Here is a 16,605-nt window from a genome sequence, read left to right on the forward strand (position 1 = left end):
CGTTGAGGAACAAACCAGCTTTGAGAGCGGTTTTCGCATGGTATGGCCGGGGCGGCAGCAATTGCTGAAAATATCCCTCCAGAGAGGGTTTGGGTTGATGATATACCCTACATACATACATATACATACATATTTTATTCTTATTTTGAAATCTGTCCGCCAGCCAAGTCTTCGCCTAGACTTCCCTATCTGCTTCGAGTCTTTGCACCTCGTGTGAACTTGTCGAGTGAATTTGAATGACTGTTTTTCGGAGGTCTTTGCAAGCGACGTGCGCTTAGTATGCCTCAATTTTTGATTCATGGCTAGCTCCGACACGGCAACAGTTGCTGTCGTGAAGGTTGGGAAATGTCTCTTCATTTCTCTAGCGCGGAGAGCTTAAAATCTCCCAATTTTGACCATCGGCGTAAACCCGAGCGCTTACACTTTCCCGAAGTGGGTGCAACCTCCCCCCGCGGCCCCGCTTCACCCCGCGGCACCTGTACAGGAGGATGGGCGCTGGTGGGACGTCATGGTCGTCCAGTTCCCTCGGGGGCCAACACCCGACTTACATAGAGTCGGGTTCTTCCCGGTGCCATCCAGAATCCTTTTCGCGGGGTTCTGTTCTCATCTCCCCTCATTTGCTTCGGTAGCCCTCGTGTATCCCGAGGCCATCTAGATCGTCGTCCGTTCTTCTGTTGCGTGATCTTTTCTCCTTAGAGCTTCAGACTCGTCTAATCTCGCCTCACTCATCTCAACTCGACAGACCGGCCCTGAAAGGGAACAAGATCGAAACCTCCCGTCAAGATGTCAGCCAAGCATTTCATCAATGATCCCACCAAGCTGGTGAACACGGCCCTTCACAGCCTCACGCTGACGAACCCGAGCCTCGCCCTCGACAAGACGAACAAGATCATCTACCTCAGACCGACCGCCAATGCCGCGCCCCAGACCTCCGTGATCAGCGGCGGCGGCTCCGGCCACGAGCCCTCGTTCTCCGCCATGGTCGGCAAGGGACTTCTCTCCGCCGCCGTCGCGGGAACCATCTTCGCCAGCCCCAGCGCCGAGCAGGTCCGCACCGCCATCGCCTCGCGCGTCGACACGTCAAAGGGAGTCCTGGTCACCGTCATGAACTACACCGGCGACGTCCTGAACTTTGGCATGGCCGTCGAGAAGGCCCGCGCCCAGGGGCTTGAGGTCGAGATGGTGGTCGTTGGCGACGACGTCGGCGTCGGACGCGCCAAGGCCGGCAAGGTCGGTCGCAGAGGTATTGCCGGCACCGTGCTCGTGCACAAGATCGCCGGCGCGCTGGCGGCCCAGGGACGGCCCCTCAGCGAGGTCGCCAAGGTCGCGCGCCTCACCGCGGACAACCTCGTCAGTGTCGGAGCCAGTCTGGAGCACGTCCACGTTCCGGGTCGCACGATCCCCAGCGAGAAGGACGAGGGTGCGCTGCAGCTCGGCGAGGCGGAGCTGGGCATGGGCATTCACAACGAGCCCGGCTCCGGCAGGGTGAAGGCGGATCTGCCGGAGCTGGTGGCCAAGATGCTCACGCAGCTGCTGGACCAGAACGACAAGGACCGGGCGTTCCTCAACGTCAACTCGAACGAGGTCGTTCTGCTGATCAACAACCTCGGTGGTGTGAGCGCCCTGGAGCTGGGCGGCATCACAGCCGAGGTTGCTTCGCAGCTTGAGGGCAGCTACGGCATCCGTCCCGTCCGCATCCTGAGCGGCACTTACATGACCTCTCTCAACGGTTTGGGCTTCAGCATCACGCTGCTCAACGTTGTCAACACGGATATCGGTGGACCCAGCATGATTCAGCTTCTGGATGCCCCTTGCGAGGCTACCGGCTGGTCGTCTCCCATCCTCAAGGAGACCTGGGAAGCTAAGAACACTGCCACGAGGGAGGATGGAAGCGGCGCGGAGCAGGCCACTAAGCCCAGCGATCTCAAGTACGACGCTGCGTCCGCTACCAAGACCATCACCAATGCTTTGAACCGCATTATTGCTGCCGAGCCCGAGGTCACCAAGTACGACACAATTGTCGGCGACGGCGACTGCGGCATCGGCCTGAAGAGAGGAGCTGAGGGTAAGTTCAAAAACCAGATTGAGACATCGCACGGCAAGCTAACATTCAAAACCCAGCCATTCTCAAGCACATCTCCGAAAAGCCCCTGACGGGCGACGCCGTCGTCGACCTGGCCTCCGCGGTCCCCGTTGTCGAGAACACAATGGACGGCACCTCGGGCGCCCTCTACGCCATCTTCCTCAACGCCCTCGTCGGCGCCCTCCGCAGCCTCGCCCCTGGCACTGCCGACCCCAAGGTCTGGGCCGCCGCCCTCAAGCAGAGCAGCGACGCCATGTCGCGCTACACCCCCGCGCGCCCCGGCGACCGCACGCTCGTCGATGCGCTGTACCCCTTCGTCGAGACCCTCGGTGAGACGGGCGACGTCAAGAAGGCTGCCGAGGCGGCGCGCGCCGGCGCCGAGAAGACCAAGGGCATGAAGGCCAGTCTCGGCCGGACGGTGTACATTGGCGGTTCCGGCTTCGAGCAGGTCCCCGACCCTGGTGCGTGGGGCCTGAGCTGCTTCTTCTCCGGTCTTGCTGGCGAGGAGGACGGGTGGGAGAAGTTGTAAAAAGAGGGAGCTATTTTTTGATATCCTGCGTTTAGACGCATCTTGTTATAATTTTCTTGATTGGGAGGGAAAAGCGATTCAGGGGCTGGAAGGGGCGGTTGCACATGTGTTTGGAAAGCGGCAAAATGCAGCAATGTCGGGAAATTGACGGCCATGGTAGCACAGAGAAAAAAACACCAATGATCCTATTTGTCTCTTCAACGCCAAATTTGTCCCGTTTTTAAAGAAAGCCACTCTACCGTGGGTATTTTGACGCAATGTCTCCGCCCTCATTGACTCGCCCGTCGCTCTTTTCTCACGTGGCGACTATATCTCAATTGAACAGCTCCTTTCCAGCAGCTTACATTTCCGTATCGCTTGATTTTGATGCGGGCGTAGGGCATCGTGGCCCTATCGCTCTCTTCCCGGCGACGCGTCGCGGATGATGCAGGGTTCGTGGACGGTCGTAAAAAGACTAAGATTCTGAACTCGTTCGTAGATGTACAGCTCCTTCAGCTCAGGAGAACCAGGATGACACTATCACCGCGGAGGAACCTGCATCGTATGTTAGCTTGCGATGTTGTCATGTCGGGAACGGGGGCCGGCGCGTCGTGTTGCCAGCAAGTGTGTACTGACATTTTGCTGATGAAACGGTCCTTGTTGACGGGACGGCCCTTCTTGCCGTTGGCCAGACGCGGGGTCTCTGTCCACATTTCCTGCGATCCAAAGTCAGCGCCTGTGTTCCTTGATGCTCTTCCGTCTGATGATCCACAGCGGGTTTAGATGGTCGCACCTTCACGTTCTCGAGAACCATATTGCAGTGTCTGTCGAAAGCCTTGACGCGCGCCAGGAGCTTGCGGTTGTTTCTGATGGAGATGAGAACCTGGGTGTGGCTGCGCACGGCGGTCTGGAGGATGGAGAGGGGTCCGGCGCTGAACTCGTGCTCCTCGAGCTGGGCGATCTCGTACTCGGTGAGCTCGTTACGAGGCTTGGTGAGAAGCTCCCTGCGTTGCGCATGTCAGCGTCACAATCTTTTCTTTCAGCTGGGGAACAGGGGACGAACTGGATCTTGGGGTCGGTCGACATGATGGGCGGTTATGGCGGGGAGATGGTGGTGGTATGTGGAAGTGGATAAGTAACGTCGCGAGTGATACTTTTGATGTAGGCCACAGCAAGGCTGAAAGAGTTTGGCGGTGCTTGCTGCTCAGCGGATGGTGCGCTGATTGGCTGCACCTGTCCAGTGAAGTCGGCGCTGGCAAAAAAGTGCTCCCGTCCATCTACAGCGCGGGCACCCAGGCAAAGCTCAAGGTGCGCCAGCTTTAGTGGAGCAGAATGGCACCCGCACGCATGGCCAGTGCACCATCCCGACCGCTGGAACCATCCAATTGCCTTATGATGCCCGTGGGTATCCTCGGCCTCAATTTTTGGTGGTGAGGAGCATGGAAAATCATTCCCGCGGCGTCGTCTAAATCAATCCTGGACTCTTCGACCAACACCATCCCTCCACCCCTCCGTTCCACGAGCCCGCCAACCCCCAGTCGATGCGCCGCTTGTCCTAGACGAGCGCATAGGCAGCTGGCACACAAATAAATGTTCTCCAGGACGATTTCAGTACGAGCCGGGTCGGCAGCACTAGCTGCTCCTTGCAGGAGCTGCAGCAGAAGCTTCGGCATGCCTCTCAGAGCAAAGATTCTTGGTGCGCAAGCTTCGTCAAGCGCACAGGTCAGTTGTTTTACTCAATTGAGAAACCTGCCAGAAAGTGAGGCGCTAACTGCATGCCCGCATAGATGTCTACAAAAGTCCCAGCCGAATTCCAGGAGCGCCGCAATGACGATCCCGATGATGTCCTCTTCAACAGTCTCTACGGTCTGCGGACCATCCAGCTGAATCGCCCGAAGAAGCTCAACTCGTTGAACGCCAGCATGATCCGCAAGATTTTGCCGAGGTTGGTGGAGTGGTCGAAGTCCGACATGGCGAACGTGGTGGTTATGAAGGGAGCCGGTGAAAAGGCTTTCTGCGCCGGCGGAGATGTCGCCGAGCTGGCCAAGTACAATCTGGAAAGCAAGGACGGGTGGAAGAAGAGCTCGGACTACTTTGCGCTCGAGTACATGCTGGACCACTACATCGCCACATACAAGAAGCCATACGTCGCTTTCATGGACGGCATCACGATGGGTGGCGGCGTCGGCCTCAGCGTCCACGCGCCCTTCCGTATTGCTACCGAGCGCACCGTCTTCGCCATGCCCGAGACGACGATTGGTTTCTTCCCCGACGTCGGTGCCTCTTTCTTCCTGCCTAGACTGCAGGGCTACGTCGGCACCTACCTCGCCCTCACAAGCGAGCGACTCAAGGGCGTGAATGTGTTCTACTCGGGTCTTGCTACGCATTACCTGCACTCGACTTCACTGCCTCAGCTCGAATCTCGTCTGGCTGAAATCCACTTCGAGGACCAGGATAGTATGGACAAGCGCCTGAAGATCATTGCAGCGACGCTCGAGGAGTACGCCACCGGTCTGCCGTTCGACGAGCCCATGCTTATCGCCGGTGAGCTTCGCGAGGCTATTGATCGCTGTTTCTCAAGGAGCAGCCTCCAAGGGATCATTGAGTCGCTTAAGGCTGAGGAGGGTGAGACCAAGGAGTGGGCCGAGAAGACGCTGGATACGCTGCACCAGCGCTCGCCTACGGCCGTCAATGTCGCTTTGAAGCAAATGCGCGTTGGTCGCGAGTGGGGTATTGGGAAGACATTCCAACACGAGCACCAGATTGCGACCAAGTTCATGAAGCACCCCGACTTCTCCGAGGGCGTGACTGCGCTGTTAGTGCGCAAGGAGACCCCCAAGTGGCAACCAGCCACTTTGGACGCCGTCAAGACCCAGGATGTCGACGCGTTCTTCCAGAAGGAAGGCGATGAGCTAGAATTGCTGAACAACCGCAACTACTCTGAATACCCCTTCTACTTCGGATTGCCAACCGAGAAGGACGTCAAGGAGGTCGTCATCGAGGGCCAGTACTCGCCTAAGCAGGTGTTGAATAAGATGGTGAAGGACAGCAATGGCCGCCAGGGTGTCAAGCAGGTTGTCGAGGACATCTTGGCCAGGAGAACGTCTGTGAACGACAAAGGCCGTGCGGTTTGGGAAGAAAGTGGTATCTGGTAGGCGTGCGGAGCGAATGAAAGTTCGCCGATGTCTCTCTGGAGCGTAGGTGTGTATAATACTGTAGATGCTTCATTACGTGTCTGAATAAACAAAAAAGAAGTCACCTTTGCGTTCAAGTGCTGCAATGGACGTGCACTGATTGCCAAAATAGCTTCATCTCATTGGGGGCTTGGTTTTGAGCGATAACAAGCTAATCGTAGCTGATTGGCCAACTGGGTTTTGAGATGTTTCGATAACTAAACTTCATCGTGGACGAGATTGAGAGGAAAGTTGGGGTAAGAATGACTTCATTCTAATAGGTCCGGGTGTTGGTTGCGGTAGTGTTGCCTGCGGTCGGCAGCCTCATGAGACGTCGGAGTTAACGCGCGAACCATTTGACGGTTCGGATGTCGCCATCACAGTCATCACTTAAACCTCGGAAAAGTGGCAAGATGGGTGAAGAGATTGGCGCAGAATGGCTTCACTTTCATTGGGCCGGTGACACTAGGCTGGCCAAACTCTGTTGCGGATAGCAAAGGTAGGTGGAGATGAGTCATGGGTAGAACGCTAGCGACGAAAAAAAGCATTGAAACGGATGGAATGGGAGTGATGAATGATGAATGGGAAAAGAGCAAACCAACCTACCCAGCTGGCCCGTGGGATTGTACAGACAACGCAGGCGAGAGAAGATGGGGACCAGGAGAGACCTCAGGCTTCAGGGGGGACAAGTATAAAGAGGGACGGGGCCCCGCCGTCTTCGGTCAGGGGAAAAGAAGGAATCTCATACAGAATTTCCCTCCTGTTTTCTTCAATCTCCAGTTGCAAGTTCGGGCGCCTGGACCTGTCTCCGGAGAAGGCCCCGGTTGCAAGCACAAAGTCCGACCAAAAGAGAGGTGAGGAATCGGCTGACCAGGGCCCCCACCCACTCCCGAGAAGCGAAAGAGGGACCCACTTCCGGCATTCACTCAGCAACCGCCCGCCGTTCCCATCAAGGCTCCAGCAGAGAGGTCTTGATCCCAGCTTTCTTACGTAAGGTAACCCAACTCGCGCACGGACCATCCGGAGACTTCGAAGTCTCAGTCGCGGGACAAACGAGAAAGCGTGCCTGCACGTGTTTGGGCGCGTTCTGGATTCGGCTGTCCGCGCTAGGAAGCCAGGCGAGAGCAACCCCCTGGTCCAACGTCACAGAGCGGACCCGCCTAACCCAGTTTGTGCCGTGACCTGCGACTCGCTGTATCTCCAATACACGCGACACAACTGCAGTCTTTTCGTCGTATTATTGCTTCCTCTGCGTACGAATACCTCTGCCTCAACATCTTAACCCAGTCTTTTGTACTTCAACTTGAAGTTTGGTTTGCCAATTCCTCGATCTTCGTTTTCTTCGTTCGTTTGAGGCCTGCAAACAAGCTGCTGCAGGTTGTCTCGGACGAGTTTCTGTCCTAAAAGGTAGTCGCGCAGGGGGTCTAAGTGGTTGATCCACTTTCTCAAAAACGCGACTTACACCAAAGCTGGACGCAGGACGCGACTACTTCACGACCACGGCCATGATACCCGCCCCGCGGTTTCTTACGTGACGCCTGCACTTTACCACTTTACCACTTTACACCACTCTACAAACACCAATTGCCAACCCACCTTCCACCCAAATCTCTCCTCCACTTTAAACTTTCCCTTTTTCCTTTTTCCACCCTTGGTCACCGCCCTTCGATATCGTCGACCTTCCCAATTCAACCTTCCTCTCCTCTATACACGTCGACACCCACCAAACTGGACCAACACACGATCCGGCACTGAGAGCCTCGCCTACCATGGCGTCGCCAATGCCCGTAGCCCCCATGGGCAATTGGGGAGGAAACGGCCAGGCCAGACCAACACCGCCTCCAACGCAGGAGGCCGAGGAGATGGGGGTTCAGATCAAGACTATGGGCCGTAAGGACTTTCTGTCCTGGTGCTTTGGGAGTGTTACTGACGCGATTCTATAGTCAAGGTCACATACACATTCGCCGACAATGGCGAGAGTTTTCTGGCGCGGCATCCCCAGCTACTGCCTATCCAAACGGTCCCAATTGACGAGAAGCGTACTATTGGTATGGTCGACCTCAGCATATGTGCTCAGGCGGTTGCTAGGTGCAGCCCCGAGCTTCTCAGCGACAGCACCCGCGACTTTGCCGTCTACGCATACGACTACTCGGAACCGGACGAACCCCTTGTTGGCCAAGGCCTGCTTGGCTGGATCGTTAATCACGCCGACGACAAGAGAATCATTGGACGTGCCACCAGGAATCCCCTTTCAGTCTTTAGCGGAGGCGTGAAGGATATCTTGGAGATCAAGTTCAAGTTGAAACCCGTGGCCGCCATGGCACGACCGCAGTACGAGCCCGAAATGAAGCCAGACTTTCGACACACCCTTCAGCGCTCCGAGAGCCACATGAGCGTTGAGATGCAGCCTGCCAGACCGGCTGAGGGCGTCGTCACGCCATCGAGCCATGCCGAGTGGAACGCATTCATGCAATCAAATCCTCAAATGGCCAGCCAGCAACACCCTGCCAGAGTTGCTTCGCCTCACCCACCCCCAAACCAACACGAGTACCAGCCGCCGATGCAGCGCAACGACTCATTCAACTACAACACACCACCACCACAACAACCGCCGCCACCGCAACAGCAGCAGCAGCAACAGCAACAGATGCCGCCGCAAATGCTGCCTCAACTGCCTCAGCCACCTCAACAACAGGTCCAAAACTCTGAAGGACCCAATCGCGTTGCCCCGACGCCTGTTGACACAGCAACCGAACCCCAGGCCAATCCACCTTCGAGACCCTCATCCAGGGCATCCAACCGATCCAGGAAGTCAAAGCCTACCGGACGCCCTCGTGGCCGACCTCGCAAGCAACCACGAGCTGAGAACCAAGGCAACACCTCAGGATACGAAGATGGAACCGATGGCGATGAGGGTCCAGCAAAGAAGAAGAGGGCTACCACCACTCAGGTCAACAACAACATCAACACCCCATTTGGAGGCGGTCCAGAGCTATTGCGAGTGGCAGCTAGCACATCTGGCTCCTTGCGGAGCCTGAGGCCAGCGGGCAGCCCTGCTGACGCTCCCATGGGTTCCCATATGCTGGAGGTCCCCAGAGCCCCTACACCAGTCCCTGACAGGGGGCCGTCGAAGCCGGCTGGCAAAGCTGCTAATGGTAGCAAGCTCCGTCGGCAGTCGACTCTGAGCCAAGCTGCGACACCCCCAAGCCAGCCTGTTTTTTCTGAGCCTCCCTTCGCCCTGTCTCCCAGTCAGCAGGATGGCCGTTCGCCTGTGGATTCTGAAGCTGCATCTCCGATGTACTCTGAAGACAGTCCTGCCGCTATTGGGTCGTCACCGCCTGTCCCTCGCACAGTGAGCTTCGTGCGTTCGAGCCCGCCAGCTTCCAGCCCCATTCTCCCCCCAATGCCTATGCCCATGGGCCAACCCGCTGATTCTGGATTCATGAGCGGTAGCGTCGATGACCTGTTCGAGGATGAAGCTATCAAGCAGCTCCCCCATCCAGTCGCCGTCGCACCAGTATTCAAGGCCAATGTCACAAAGGAGAAACGGTCTCGCTCTGGTATCCCAGTCCAAGTCTTCCAGTTATCAACTCAGCCATCTAGCGAAGCAGACTTTTCCAGAAATATGCAGCCTATGCCATCCCGCCCACCAACTTCAACACCTTCGCAGGAGCCCCCATTACCTCCGCCGTCGCGGAGCACTAGTGATCCAAGAGCATCTATGGCTCCTCCGCCTGCTCAGTTGGCGGAAAAAGAGCCTTCGCCACAACAAGAGGAGCCGGTTGTGGCGTTTGAAGCAGACGCCGAGAAGGACGTCCAAGCTGCTCCTAAGCCAGAGAACTCGCAGCCGATCGACACCGTCGACATTGCGTTGGAACAACTGGCCCAGGCATTACATGGCTTGCCTGAACCGGCTCTTCCAGAGCCACAAAAGGCCGCGGATGAGGCTGATTTATTCGCCCGGCCTTCTGCGCCCCCTTCACTGCAGCGCTCCGAATCCTCGGGCTTTTCCCTGGCTCTACCCACAGTCCCTGCCAGTGATCCGATCGGTCCACTGGCTCTGCCTGCCCTTTCTCAACCGGATATTACATCCTTTTCGGAGGCACCTTGCCCGCCTAGTGATGCGCTACAGGCTCCGAAGTCCCCTCAGCAATCTTCGAGGACGAACAAGAACTACGTCAAGAAGCAGGCTATTAGAGAGAAGTTATTGCAGGCGATTGAGAATGGACAGACTCCGATGTACTGCACAAACTGCGGTGCCATTGAAACTCCGACTTGGCGGAAGATATGGACTCAAGAACATGAAGGAGTGCCGGAGTTTACCGAGTTCTCCGACAAACCTGGAAGAGTCACGGCTATCTTGGTGCTCGACCGTGATGCCGAGGAAAAGCCCACGAAATACCAGGTCATCAAGAAGGCGCTGGGCCGTGACGACAACAAAATTGAGTGGAAAGGACACATGCTTTGCAACCCTTGCGGCATCTGGTTGTCCAAGTGGAAGGCGCATCGGCCGCAAGAGAAGTGGGAGAAGGACAGGGGTCGCCTCAATCAGCAAAGGCGACCTCGTGGAACTGGACGAGCCCCACGACCGCCCAGAACAAAGAAATCCGGACCAAATCAAATGAACCCGACATCTGAGGCGTACTTCCCGACTGATCCTCTTGGGCCTGACGACCAGGAAATCTCACCGATGGATGATGAGAGCAGATCTCGAGGCGCCTCTCAAGTCAGCAATGCCAACGAGTCTTGTGATCTGTTCTTTCAGCAACCAGACCAACAAGACTCCCGCCCTGCGTCGCCTGGGAATGCCTCCAACGCTGGCTCTACTCATTCCAGAGGCAGTGGCACGGCTAAGAGCCCAATCACGCTTGATAACAACGAAGGCCACAGCAATATGGGCTCAACTCGACGACTGCTGTTCCCCTCTCCACGAAAGGAAGGCGCTCCGAAGATTTTGGGTGAGCTGGCCATTAACATTGTGCAAACCGCACCGGAGTCTACGGCCCCTGCCAACACAGCACAGAATAAGGCCTCTGAGAAGGGTCCTGGCAAGGACAACATGCCTGAAGCCACTGGTGCTAACAAGGAAAATCTCACAATTCCTGACGATGATCTCGAAGATCTTTTCCGAAGCCCCATGATTCCTCGTCCATCTACGCCCCCTCCTCGCGACACGGCCCCTAATAATGGCCCCTTCAAAACGCCCACACGGCCAACCCCCAGTCACCGGCCGATCACCAGGAGCGTCACTCGAAGCGTTTCTCGTTCTTTGGATCTGCTTCGGTCTCCTGCGGCCGTTCGGCGCACTCCTACGCGGACACCTCGATCGGCTAAGGGCCCAATTCGAAGAAGTCCTCGCCTGCATCAAGAAGACTTCTCTCAGATGGAGATGGCGCTTGAAGAGTACCTCCAAACGCAGCCAATGGATCACCAGTACGACTCTGACATGCTCGAGGCTATGAACCGAGCGCTGGCAGAGACCATGAATGCTTCTGGCAACTTCGACATCACCAACATGGAGCTTGAGTTTGGCGACCTGTTGGGCACGCCCTCTCGACCTTCTCCAAGGGCTCGGCAGCAAACGGATTACGACGACTGGAACACGTGGGAAACCAATATGCGCGCTCGTCAGGCCGCAGAAGATGCCAGACGGCAATGATACCCCCGATTTAATGGAATATTGTTTTGTGCATCGACCTAGAGGGATGGGAGATTCGATCACGCAACAGCATCGCGAGGACTCGCGTGATTTGTTTGTTTTTTTGGGACTGCATACAAGAGCACAAGCATGTGATACTCTATGGGAAGGCGTTGCAACGCATCACGATGATGATGTTTTGGGTGTTATGATTACTGCATTGGGTTTACGACTCCAGTAGTATTATGATGAGTTGACGTTCCATCAATGGGCTCAGAACTCTTTTGCTTTCACATTTTACCGTTATGAAGCATCGCGTATCAGCAACACAACAGTTAATGCCACAGTATTACTTTGCTATTCTCAAATACAGTGCTCAATCAGCGACATGTGACCGTAAAAGTATCGGCTCTAAAGGAGCTTCGGTTGCTGAAGATATGTTTGTGGCATTAATCGTAAGGAACTCATTTTCAAGGTCCCGGCGACAACTGTACACAAAATGTGGCCAGTGATCCGAATCATCTTACATGAGTTGTCATTCATTCTGGTCCCTTCCTATCAGAAAGAGGTGGCCTCTACCAGATCAATAAAACAGCTTTAATGCGCACAGCCGAATGATTTGCTTCACATCTTCATCCTGTGACCTACTCCGCAGCGAACCATGAAGCACAATGTGGAGTTAATAGTAGGTGATTTATACCAACCGCAGTCGTGGACCGCTTCCATCTACAGCCAGATGATGACACATAGAGTACATATATTCTACACTTTTTAATAACGTCCACAATGGTTTCAGCATCCGCTGCGTCATATCTTCCTGGCTTGCCCTCGCCAGATGCACTTCCCGCCTCCTCACTCTCCCCGGAACATCCGCGCCCCTCATTTCTTCCTGATGAGACCCTTGGCGTTGGAGTATCCCTTGATACGCTTGGTGTACTTCCACAGGTGCTTGTACTTGGGACCCTGGCGCTTGGCTTCCCAACCGCGGGCCTTCTTGGGCTCCTTGAGCGAGTAGACACGCGTGGGGCGGAACTCGATGTCCGCTCCCGGGACGCCCGCGCGCTCCATGACGCCGGCCGTGTTCTCGTCCCAGATTGTGCGGAAGATGTTGAAACCCACGGGGTTCAGACGGAACTTGTCGCGGAAGGACTTGAGGGAGAAGCCGTCGCGGCCGGAGTAGAGCTTCGCCAGCTCGGCCGTGTCGAGACGCTTGTCGCCCTGCTCGAGGATGAAGATGGAGAGGCGGTGGTACGGGCTGCCCTTCTGCGCGAAGGCGGGCAGGTAGGGGACGGCGAGCTGGGAGGGGTCGCGCAGCTTGGAGAGCGGGATGGAGGTGTTGGTGGGGGAGACGGGGACGTTGGCGGCGATGTAGTGAACGCGCTTGCTGAAGCCGTCCGTCTCGACATTGGGGACGTCGGAGTCCATGATGACGATGGACACGAGGCGCTCGCCGGCGGTGAAGGGGGTCACCCGCAGCTTGGGGGCCACCTCGGTGACGTTGCTGGGGAGGATCTTGCCCGGGGGCACCTTTGAGCGGCGGAACCAGAGCTGGACGTCGTAGGAGGGTGTGAGCTTGGGGAGAATGTCGGGGACGATGTTGAACTGCTCGATACGCTGCTCAGTCAGTTTGGACTCGTAGCCGCGCCACTTGCGCTCGGCAAGGTGGCGGTAGATGGGCTTGCTCATGTCGCCTGTTCAATGCCATGTTAGCACCCAATGCAACACATAGAGGTCCGGTTTGAGTCTCTGAGCCGTACCAAGACCATCTTCGAACCGCCTCTTGACTGCCGGGTCGTTTATATCCGCCAGAATCTTGAGCTTCTCAACGTGCTTGCGCAGACTGCTCAGCTTCATCTGGCGCATCCGCTCCCCACCCCTGACATCCTTCGGGTCCATGGCCTCCAGCCTCTTGATCTTGGCCGACTCGGTAACAATAGCAGCCAACTTCTCTTCACGGTCCGCCGCGAGAATCTTGCGCGCCTCCTGGAAAGCCTGGTAGGGCAATTGCTCGAAGGGGAGGTTCTGGCTCGTGCGGATGGCGTAACGGCGACGTCGCGAACCGACGGGTGGTGTGCCGGCCTTCCAAAGGTCCTTCTCGGCCCAGGGGGCCACCGCCGTGTTGGGATCCAGCTCGAGGGGGTCGGCCGTCTCGGGTCTTTCGCGGACCACCTTGTATACTTGGGCGGCCGGTGCCGGTGTCGTGGAGATGCCCCTCCGTATCGGCAAAGTCGTCGTTGTGGCGCTGTTCAGGCATCGCCGCAGCGGCCGGACGGCCTGCCTACACGACGATGACATTGTGCGGGCTGTGTGGGCGGTGGAGCGTGGATGTGGGTGGTGATTTGTCTCGACGACAAGGCGCTCTCACGGCGAAGGAGGTTTTTCACCCAGCTTCGGCGGGATGGCACGCACTTTGCGGGTCTCCATAATTATTTTTCCAATTGAATGCACGGAATATCCCGCCCCGGGGGGAGACAGCCCAGCGGGCAGAGCTCCCACCTCTAACGGCTGCACGTACCGGCTTTTAGCGCTGTCTGATTGGTGAGGCGCCGACAGACGGGCCAAATTTTCGTGCTCCTCCAAAGGGCCATCCGGTCGAATCTCCAAATTGACGACGACGGACGACCACCCCGCGGAAACGGATCTTTGATCAACCAAAACCCCGAGTCTCCTTTCCATTGCGAAGCCGTCGCCCGTTCGCACAATGGCCGGCAGGGGAGTCAGGAGCCTCACCGAGGCCATGAGAGGTCTGGCGGTCTCATCGCAGGCTTGCAGAGCGACGAGGCCAACATCTTTCCTCGGCTCATCGAACTTTACGAGATCAATGGCCAGCGAGGCGCCATTGCCCAACATCACGACGTCGGCGATCTCAAGGCCCAGCGATACTTGGGCACCAAGTACGCATTGCCCGCTCACCCCTCGCTCATACACCACGGAAGCAATTGCTAACAAGGCCCTCTGCAGCCACCTCCGTCCCGGTCACGATCCACGCCTTCCCGGACCTCGAGCCCCTAACCCTCGACGTCTACTCGCCGAAGCACCTCTTCCTCCCCCTCCGCCGCGATCTCCTCCATCTCGCCGTCGTCTACGAGGGCGACAAGACCCGTCAGGGTACGGCCAGCACCAAGACGCGATGGGAGGTCCGCGGTTCGCATCGCAAGGTGCGCCCCCAGAAGGGCTCCGGCAAGGCCCGTGTCGGCACCAGGCAGTCTCCCATCCGCGTCGGCGGAGGTGTCGCCCACGGCCCGAAGCCGCGCGACTTCAGCACCCGCCTCAACCGCAAGGTCTACGACGTCGCGTGGCGCACCGCCCTGAGCTACCGCTACCGCCGCGGAGAGCTCATCGTCTGCGAGAACGGCATGGACCTGAAGATGCCGTGGGACTTCACCTCGTTGGTCGAGGCCCGGTGCATGCCGCCCAAGCTGGACGAGGAGTACAGCCGCAAATGGATCTTGCAGCTCCTGGAGGCCAAGCAGTGGGGCAAGGAGCACGGCCGGACGTTGTTTGTCACCTCTGGAGAGAAGCCGTGGCTCTCCAGGACCATGTTGGCGGCGGGTGACCATGGAAGGTGTCTTGATGTCAAGGACGTGGATGTGAAGGACCTGTTGGAGGAGGGACGTGTGGTGATTGAGAGGGAGGCGCTGAAGGAGATCATCGAGGCGCACCAGAGCGACTTGGTCAGCAAGATCTTCATTAACGGTATCACAAGGTCAGGCCCGGAAATTATCCAGTACTAAAGAGGGCGACGAGGAAGGTGAGAGGAAGAAATCGATATCGTGTAACACCAATCACCCAAGCAGCAGAGATTGTCTGATCAAAAGGCGCCTCTTCAGCGTGTAGCAATAGAAGGCATATCCTGCCATTCACTCTGTAAATGTGCGCTTGAATGTGTGATTACGTCGGTCTAAAGTGTAAGGCCATATTTGAGTAGGCCAAATTTGCATTGCTAACGTTTGTTAGATGATTTCATGGATGGTGTGCGGTTAGGATCGAGAAAAAAACGAGCCACATAACTGAATGAAACGAAGTGTACAAGTCTTGCTTCAACTCACTGTATAAATTGAGAACATCATGACAATGTGCATAATTCCCCTGAGGGGTAATGCAGAAAACTCATGGGATCCTGTGTCGCAAAATGGGGCGCCAACACGTTCAACTTGCCTCCATTCGGAAACCTCCTACGCCATACCGCGTCAAATTCCCTGGCAGAAACGGGTACTTTGCCCGGGTACCAACCCACCCACACCCAGCCAACCATGTACCGAACGACTCGTAAAGCAACACCCCATGTTTTTCTTTCTACTGTGATGTCGAAGAAAAAGCTGCAAAAGCACACAATAACTGAATACTGCTCAGAATGTCTGGCAGTTTCATTCAGTTTGAACCCCATCGTTGGGGGGTTTTGCAGGGCTCGCCGCTCCCTGTTCTCGCCGGCGATTTAAGCCCCTGCTCCGGCCCCATATTTCCCGTCGGCTTGTGGAGCGGCGGCCCGGCATGCGAGCCCGGCCCCGGCGGCGTGCGCGCACGCACCCTACGTCATTGCGGGCGGCACAACAGCTTGGCTCGTCATTCCCCCCCTTCGACATCCATCGTCAGGGCACTTAGAGTTTCCCGATCAAGGACAACTCCCATGCAGGATGTTCACTTATACCCAAGTTCTCCACTGAAGCAAGTGCCTTTGGGTCCTGGGTATCGATGAAGCTTCGTGTTGAAAGAGGAGGGAAAATAATGGGCATGGAGTAAGCTTGCAAGCGTAAACATCAGCAACCTTTCAATGGCCTTTAGAATCATACAAGACCTTTGTAGCTGGGCAATCAGAGGAAACAGGACGTCAGATGTCCTCTAGTACCCTGTATAGGGCTCACCACATCCTTGTTTCCCGCCCAGATACATGCAGTAGTGAAAGACGACATGAATGGCACGACGGGAAGGAAACACCTAACCCAGGGTGCGGGTTCAAGGATGCAGTTTACACACCCCTCCCCTCCCTTTTCCAACTCCCATGCGGCACCGTTAAGCGCGTTTTACCTTTTTCGAGTCACGGATACGCGACCCGTTCAAGGGGGGTGTTTTCGCTGTCGCCTGCCGGAAGGAGGACTGGTGACGTAGAGATGAGTTAGACAAAAGGGCAACATGAGGTAGGTAAGCTCATTCGCACAGCTTATAGCTTCGCCAAATACGATGACCCCCGTGCTCTCCTGTCAAT

At 56.6% G+C, this 16,605-nt stretch overlaps 6 protein-coding genes across 6 annotated transcripts; 4 read left to right on the top strand and 2 right to left on the bottom strand.

Moving 5' to 3' along the window:
* Positions 1-783: 783 nt before the first annotated feature.
* dak1-1 (Dihydroxyacetone kinase 1) lies at positions 784-2,612 on the top strand (the record flags this gene model as incomplete). Its single annotated transcript, XM_036637126.1, has 2 exons — positions 784-2,065; positions 2,122-2,612. 2 exons carry the CDS (start codon positions 784-786, stop codon positions 2,610-2,612), a joined length of 1,773 nt encoding a protein of 590 aa, XP_036497913.1.
* Positions 2,613-3,103: 491 nt separating this feature from the next.
* smd2 (Small nuclear ribonucleoprotein Sm D2) lies at positions 3,104-3,677 on the bottom strand (the record flags this gene model as incomplete). The annotated part of the gene is made up of 4 exons (XM_036637127.1): positions 3,104-3,146; positions 3,228-3,307; positions 3,385-3,595; positions 3,655-3,677. The coding sequence occupies 4 exons, from the start codon at positions 3,675-3,677 to the stop codon at positions 3,104-3,106; spliced, it is 357 nt and encodes a 118-aa protein (XP_036497915.1).
* A 585-nt stretch (positions 3,678-4,262) lies between these two features.
* CGCS363_v005279 (3-hydroxyisobutyryl-CoA hydrolase) lies at positions 4,263-5,746 on the top strand (the record flags this gene model as incomplete). Its single annotated transcript, XM_036637128.1, has 2 exons — positions 4,263-4,313; positions 4,379-5,746. The coding sequence occupies 2 exons, from the start codon at positions 4,263-4,265 to the stop codon at positions 5,744-5,746; spliced, it is 1,419 nt and encodes a 472-aa protein (XP_036497916.1).
* Positions 5,747-7,533: 1,787 nt separating this feature from the next.
* ams2 (CENP-A multicopy suppressor protein 2) lies at positions 7,534-11,423 on the top strand (the record flags this gene model as incomplete). Its single annotated transcript, XM_036637129.1, has 2 exons — positions 7,534-7,654; positions 7,708-11,423. The coding sequence occupies 2 exons, from the start codon at positions 7,534-7,536 to the stop codon at positions 11,421-11,423; spliced, it is 3,837 nt and encodes a 1,278-aa protein (XP_036498321.1).
* An 858-nt stretch (positions 11,424-12,281) lies between these two features.
* CGCS363_v005281 (54S ribosomal protein L35) lies at positions 12,282-13,697 on the bottom strand (the record flags this gene model as incomplete). Its single annotated transcript, XM_036637130.1, has 2 exons — positions 12,282-13,093; positions 13,160-13,697. 2 exons carry the CDS (start codon positions 13,695-13,697, stop codon positions 12,282-12,284), a joined length of 1,350 nt encoding a protein of 449 aa, XP_036498320.1.
* Positions 13,698-14,103: 406 nt separating this feature from the next.
* On the top strand, positions 14,104-15,136 carry CGCS363_v005282 (54S ribosomal protein yml6; the record flags this gene model as incomplete). Its single annotated transcript, XM_036637131.1, has 2 exons — positions 14,104-14,296; positions 14,364-15,136. 2 exons carry the CDS (start codon positions 14,104-14,106, stop codon positions 15,134-15,136), a joined length of 966 nt encoding a protein of 321 aa, XP_036498319.1.
* Positions 15,137-16,605: the final 1,469 nt, after the last annotated feature.

This window comes from Colletotrichum siamense (genome assembly GCF_013390195.1).
Source record: "Colletotrichum siamense strain Cg363 chromosome Unknown KSG_Cg363_contig03, whole genome shotgun sequence".
NCBI lineage: Eukaryota > Fungi > Ascomycota > Sordariomycetes > Glomerellales > Glomerellaceae > Colletotrichum > Colletotrichum siamense.